The sequence below is a fragment of the Vombatus ursinus genome, unplaced genomic scaffold, assembly GCF_900497805.2.
Source record: "Vombatus ursinus unplaced genomic scaffold, bare-nosed wombat genome assembly UNPS02014803.1, whole genome shotgun sequence".
Taxonomy (NCBI): Eukaryota; Metazoa; Chordata; class Mammalia; order Diprotodontia; family Vombatidae; genus Vombatus; species Vombatus ursinus.
Genome location: NW_020954581.1, coordinates 9,347,451 through 9,355,110, shown reverse-complemented (window position 1 = coordinate 9,355,110; position 7,660 = coordinate 9,347,451). Strand labels below are relative to the sequence as shown.

Genomic DNA, 7,660 nt, shown 5'->3' with positions numbered 1-7,660 from the left:
TCTTTCTTTCTTTCTTTCTTTCTTTCTTTCTTTCTTTCTTTCTTTCTTTCTTTCTTTCTTTCTTTCTTTCTTTCTTTCTTCCTTCCTTCCTTCCTTTCATCATCATCATCATCATCATCATCATCTTCTTCTTCTTCCTCTTCACTTCCTCCTTCTCCTTTTTTTTGCTATGTTACTACATAGTATACAAAAGTAAAAGGAGGCCACACAGGATTGACTTTTTGTTTAAGGGTTACCAGGGCCAAAGAATCCATCACCTGTTGCCTAACCTGCTGGGTACAAGTCTGTCTACCAATAGCAAGGTTGGTTATAGAACAGAAAATACTTCTAGAAAATACTTTCAACTCTTTATGCTTGGCAGACCCTGACAGACCTGGGGATCCAATGGCAGAGCCTTTGAGAAACTTGTATCTTCTCAACATTAAGATGAAGCACTGGAGAGGGATGTTTGGTCAAAGGGGGCTTGAAAGTTCACAGCGAGGTGAAGAAAAGATTTCCATTCTTTGTTGTGTTCCAGGGCAAGGAGACAACTTGTTTCATGGAATGATCGAGGCCTTTCCCTCAGAGTGGCCATGAGGGACAAAGAGGAAAGGGGCCCACTATGAAGATGCTTGCAGCTTGTGCCCCAACATCTGTTACTGAAAATGTAGAAAAATTTGGTGGACTTAAAACAATATCCAAACTAAGTCAATAAATACTTTGATATTCAATTACTTCCCTGAGAAGGTGGACACAGGGGAGAACAGCAAAAAAAAAATATGCTGGAAAAATGGTTTGAGAATTAGAAATGAAAGAGACCAAAGACTTTCAGATAATTCAGGAGCCTCATGTCTGCATATCATGAATATTTTGTTTAAGAAGAATTGGAACAGGTTGGAATTAGCCAGCATGGATATATATCAGAAGGAAATGAAATTGATTATATATTAACAGACATGAAATTACTCATTGCTGATGTGGGAATCACTCATGAATTAGCTCTTTCAGTGAAATCATCTACTAATTAAAGCAATGGACAAAATTAGCACCATACTGGAAGAAAGAATAAAGATGAGAAGACACTGAATACAATTATGACAACTCCATCCCAACCTCTTTAAGTGAACTGTTTTCTATTCAAAATGGGAAAAGGATAAAAATAAAGTTTTTGACTTGATTATCTCTATTTCTAAGAGAAATATGGTTAATGTAAACCAATAACCACAAGGAGGCAATTAAAAGATCCTAGAGAAAGGCAACTTGAGTGGTGAAAGGTGAAGCCATGCTCCATGAGAATTAGACATAGCGAATGGACATATAGAATGAAATATAGAATTGAACATATAGAATGTTTGGCCTGGAGAAGAAAGGAGTGTGTGTGTGTGTGTGTGTGTGTGTGTGTGTGTGTGTGAAATCATGACTTCAAATACCTTTACGGTAGAAAAGGGATTTGAATTTTTCAGAGGGTAGAACCAGGAACTAAAGGGGGTAGAAGTAAAAAAGGTGCAACTTAAGGTGAAAAACATGCCAACAATTAGAGTTATTTAAAAACTGAATGGGAAGTAGGGAGTTTCAGATCATTAGAAGTCTTCAAACAGAGGTTAGGTGACCATTTGTCTACCTAGATGAGTAACCTTTGCCATGGTGCCTAGCATACAGTATGTACTGAATAAATGTTTGTTGATTCTTTGATGGTAGAAGAGAAGATTCTTGTTCAGGTATAAGTTAGATACCAGGTGATCTTGAAGTTTCTTCCTAGCTCTGAGACCCCATTCTCTGTTATTGCTGGAAGAAAATAAGACTGATTTTCTGTTTCTGAAAAATCTGTTTTCATTTCTGAAATTGTTCACACCTTTTTTTTTTCTCAACATGATGTTCCACAATATGTTTAATGTTGCTGATTCCTATTTACTTACTTTCCACAAGTTTGTTTCTCTCCACTGTACGATGTGTTTGTTGATGTACGGTGACATATTTTTGTTTGTGTGTAGGCATGCCTGGCCCTTTTGTTTTAGCAAATGCATCTTTTTTTCCCCATTAAGTATGGGACTGATTGGTCAACTTCAAGTTTCTCCATATGGCTTTACTGAGGCATTTTAATCATGTACTAAGATGGTCCTTTATAATAGTACTCTACTCCTGGAAAAATCAAGACATTTTCAACCACTCCATACATGAGAAGTGGGGAATAAAAATAATAACGGCCATTTATATAGCCCTCTATCTAAATGATCTCATTTTATCCCTAAAACAACTCTTTGATGTAGAAATTACTGGTATGATGATCTCCATTTTATAGAAGAAATGGCACAGTACTGGCTTATCAGTTATTTAGAGCCAGGAGGAATTTTAGATGTCATCCAATCCAGCCCCTTCGTTTTACAGATTAGGAAATTGAAGGCAAAGAAGTTTAGTGTCCTGACAAGGTCACACAGTAAGTGGAAAAGCTGGGATCGAAAAATAGATTTTCCAACTCTGTTCAATGCATCTGTTCAATGCTTTCTCCACTCCACCACCACTGCTTTCAGGCATAGGACACATGATGAACCTCAAAAGTATTAAAATAATGATCTACTGGGTCTTGTAGTTCTTGTGATTCTTCTGCTATTTCCTCCATGTTGTGTTTTTTCTTCATATTAAAAAGAGACTTTAATACTTTGATGGGTCTGTAATACAGTCAATGTCAGTACCCCCTTCCATGGTGCAGATTATAATGCACCTACTCCTTGTCTGTGTCTTCCCATAAAGTTTCCCATTATGAATCCACTCAATGTTCTGGATATGTTGCTCTAGAACCCTTGACATGTTGAGAGAACCAAGAAAGTATGGGTTCTGCCTGTTTGTCATCCATTGCTCTTTTCATTTGTTACATTGTCTCTGCATATTTGCCCAAATCTTATCCAATGATCCTTCCACTATTTAGTTCTGGGCCTGGCTCATCGCCCTCCTCTACTGTCTGTCGTGACAAATGAATAGGACAACAAAGAGATGAAAAATGAATGTGAGAATGAATGACTGGAGAAATGCATAATAGTCATTAAGTTCTCCCTAGGTGCCAAGCACTGTGCTAAGTGCTGGGGATACAAATGTAGATGTAAAGACAATGTCTGTTCTCAAGAACACTTCACTGTATAGTCATAGGGAAGGACAACACATGCACAGCTACTTTGGTCCAGGAAGTTACAGGTTGGTGATCAGGACCAGAGGAATCATTTGATATACCCCTTCTAGGAACAATAGCAGAGTTGATTTGATCATGTTCCAGAAATGGAGAGGTGGTGGAGGAAGGGTATGGTATAACCATAGAGGCCAGGAATGTTTTTGTGTTTTTATTATTCTTTGTATCCTCAGTGCCTGGCACAGAATAAGCATCTAATAAATGTTGACTTGAGAAGATGGTGGAAGAGTAGGAAGTGAAGTGAAGCATAACCAGGGAGATTGAAGGGCTAATGCCTATGGCTTTTGGTCTGGGAAGCAGCTATTTTCTTCATCAATGACAGTAGAGCCATCATATCTGGACTGTAATATCACTGTAGAATCTTAGGGTTGGAAGAGCCTTTTGGTATCATCAAGTCCAATGTATCCCTGAACAACAATCCCCTCTATAACACAATTGGCAAGTGTTCATTCAAAATTCTCTGAACTACCTCAAGTGAGTGGCACCCACTGACTTGGGAGGAAACTTATTCCAGAATCCCTGGGAAAAGGACAGTTGGAACAACTGAACAGAGAGCCGTGCACTCAAACAAGGTCTGTGCTGGAGGTGGTAATTTTGAGGACATTGGAGGATTCAATCTCAAGATGTAAAAGAATAATTTAAAAAGATAGTGTGTTTTTTATTTGGGGAGAGGTTAAAAAAGTTCAAAGGAAAGTAATAAAAGGACTTGTGCTAACTTTCCAATGAAATATTTTTGGACTACTGCTACTTAATCTCTTTGGTGAATTTATTTATAACCAGGCCCAAACACTTTCAAAGTCCTGAGTGACATACCAATTGGAAACAAGGCACATGAATTCCCTTCCTATGAAAGTGATATATTTCAACTAGACCCTACGACTTCACATTTTCTTGTAATACATAACACATTTTTTTGAGGAAAAAGCGACTTTCTAAGGAAACAAGATCCTTAACACAAAACTGTAGTCTGTTTAGTTTTTAGAAGTTTCTCTCTCTCTCTTTCTCTGTCTCTCTCTCTCTCTCTTTCCTTCCCTCCCCCCTCTCCCTCCCTCTGCCTTTCCCTTTCCTTCTCCCTCCCCCTCCCTTTTCTTCTCCCCCCTCTCCCTTTCTCTCTTCTCTCTCTCCTTCCCTCCCTCTCCTTTCCTCCCTTCCTCCCTCTCCCACTCTCTATATGTACATATAAAAATATATAAATATATATATGTTTATAACAAGTATATATGTAGATGGCTAGTTATAAATACATAAATAAATTAGCTAGATAGATTGACCAATGTGCCCCAAATGTGATGCAAACTTACCTTTACATGACTTAATGTAAATGTGATTTTCTCAAGCTGGTAGAGTGCAGATGGCTTTGCACTAATTGAGACAGACACAATTGAGGAGATCACAATTTCCTCCTGTTCAGGACTCTTGTCACTCTCTGTTTCCTGGGAGTCACTCTGAGATGATGAAAGCAAAGCTCCAATACTCTTATAATGCAAAAACACAACTGCAATGGTGCCTGTTAAACAAATAGCATATTTGGTGGACTTTTCCATAGAAAACAACATATGAGATCTTGACAGAAGCCTAATATATGTTGTAATTTTTATTTAAACATGCAAAGTCGTACGGAATATTTTGAGGAAATGGAAGAGCTTCAAACTGAAAAAAATGTCTTCTTGATTTAGCTATGTACATCTTGTAGCCTTCCAGTAAGATGTAAGTATCTTGAGGACGGGAACTGACTTTCATTTTTGTCTTTGTCTCTCCATTGCCTAATATAGTGTCTTGAATAAAGCAAATATTTAATCAAGGCTTATTGAATTGAACTGAATTGAATACAGCAGGCATTTACCTGGCATGCATACTAAAAAAGGGAAAAGCTGAAATAATTTATATATATTATATGTATTATATATATAATTTAAATTATCTGTATATTATATATTCAATATATATTATATATATGATTATAAATAAATCATCTTTTAAACATCTAAGATTAGGAGTTGGTATTCTTTTTATAAGGGGATTTTCCCTCTGAATTATATGCAGAAAATGTAGAAAATATTTTTATATAATTTCATGCCCAAATCCAGAATAAGGATGATTAATGTAAAGATAACTTGAAATTTGCGAGCAGGAAAACTATATATATGTAGGCTACTAGATGCACTTGCGTGTTTGATAAAGGAGGGGATTTTGGATAGAAATTGTCAAAGATTTTTATAATCTGAGAGTCAGAGAGTTTCCAGAAGTTACTTAGTTTGGTTTCCCAGTCATTGAAGGAATCTATTCTATATTCTTGACATGATTTAGGAAAGCCATGGTGTGTTCAAATATCTGAAGGTCTATTAATATGGAAGAGGAATTAGATCTATTATGTGTAACTTTGAAAGGTAGAACTATGATCAATGGGTGAAAATTACAGAGATAGGTTTCTGTTCAGAGTGAGGAAGACAAAGTTAATAACTTGAGCCATGCAAAATGGAATGCTTTGGAATGCATTGAGCTCCCTGTCACTGGAAATTGTCAAATGTAGGGTAGATGACCATTTCTCAAAGTGATTACATGAGAAATTCCTGCATTGGATTAAAAGTTAGACTATATCATCTCTAAGGCAAATTTCCATGATTCTATGATTCTAATCTTGTATTCTAAACATGCAGTCTTCCTGTGATGGGGAATTTACTACTTTGTAAGGCAGCACATTCCATCTGCATCCCTCTAATTCCATTTACTAATCCTAGTCCTAAACTCTGGAGCAGCATAAAATTAGTCTAATCCATTTATCCACATGCCAGTCCCTTAAGCATCTTAGCATTAGTCTTATCTTTTCCAGGCTAAGCACACCTAATTCCTTCAATGGCTATTCACTTAACACCATTTCTAGAAGTTTCACTATCTTGCTGAATTATGTCTAGATATTGACTAGTTTGTTGTGATCCCTGTGAAAAATATGCCTGAACTGGATCTAATACTATCAAACAATCTGACCAGTGCATTTTGGAGTGAAAATCTTTACTAGTATTGTAGACTATTAGACATAGAAATGGTCCTTGAAATTGTTTAGGTGAAATACTTTATTTTGAGAATTTTTGTTTTTCAGTCATTTTTCAGCCATGTCACGATTCTTCATGACCTCATTTGGGATTTTCTTGGTAAAGATACTGGAATGGTTTGCATTCCTTCTCCAGCTCATTTTACAGATGAAGAAACTGAGGCCAACAGGGTTAAGTGACTTGTCCAGGGTCATACAGCTAATAAGTGTCTGAGGCTAGATTTGAACTCAGAAGACAAGTCTCCTGCCCTGGTACTCTATCCCCTGCTCCACCTAGTTGCCTATTTTAAGGATAAAGGAAACTAAAGGTCAAAGAGGTTGTCATTTGTTCAAGGTCAAACAAGTGGGAAAACTGGGACCCAAATCCAGATCACCTTGCTTTCAGGTCTGTGCTTTTTCCACTGAAGCATTTGTAATAAGTATAGTATATCTGTATTAAGGAAATCAATGATTGCCTAGACTTCTTCAGTATCCACAACATGTTCATGTTGAGTTTGTGACTAATTAAAATCCCCAGAACTTTTCATATGAATTGCTTTAAAGTCAGATCATCGCCATCTTATATTGTGAGATGATTTTGAGGCTGCTGTCTTGATTTTTGTTTTTATATTCCTAGCCCCTAGAAGAGCCTGACACATAACAGGTGCTTAATAAAATGTGTGTTGGTTAACTGATTCATTCTTGTTAAATTTCATTTATTGGTTTTGGTCCATCATTATAATCTATTGAGATAATTTAAAATCTGGTCATTAATTGAAAGTGACCTCTCCATTTTATGCCATCTGCAAATTTTGTGAGCATGCCTTCTTTCATGCAACTGAATGAAAAATATTGAATAGAACAGGGTCAAAACCACATGAGCATGGCTGGACAACAGTCTCAATCAGCTAGAAATCCACCTAACTGGCATATTACACCATACACTCAGTCAATTTACTCCTTAAAATGTTTGTTCTACTATTTCCCAATGGAAGAGCATTCTATTTGATGGAGAAAATGAAATCAAAACAACAGTTAAGTACCTTTATTTTTTCTTGGTATCTGTAAACATTATATCTTTGTTTGTTTGTTTTTTTTTGGGGGGATTAGGCAATGGGGTTAAATGACTTGCTCAGGGTCACACAGCTAGTAAGTGTCAATCGTCTGAGGCCAGATTTGAAGTCAGGTCTTCCTAACTCCAGAACCGGTGCTCTATCCACTGTGCCATCTAGCTGCCCCCATAAACATTATATCTTCCTCTCTAATCTAAAATACTATTTTGCTGTTATTAGCATTTTTTAATATATATGACAATCTTGTGAATAATTATCTTGATGCATGTTCCAATTGATTTACTTTTTAATTCAACATGTTCAGTTCAACAAATATATAATTGCCTACTATATGATGTATATGTATACATTTATATCTGTATACAATATGGTTATACATCTATGTATCTATGTATCTATTTA

General features: G+C 36.4%; 1 protein-coding gene across 1 annotated transcript in view; it reads right to left on the bottom strand.

Annotated features, from left to right (window-relative positions):
- Positions 1–7,660, bottom strand: part of ADGRL4 (adhesion G protein-coupled receptor L4) — a 136,563-nt gene that overhangs the window by 36,807 nt on the left and 92,096 nt on the right. The window contains exon 9 of the mRNA XM_027873969.1: positions 4,459–4,664. Within this exon, the coding sequence (XP_027729770.1) occupies positions 4,459–4,664 (206 nt within the window). The remainder of the gene's footprint in view (positions 1–4,458; positions 4,665–7,660) is intronic.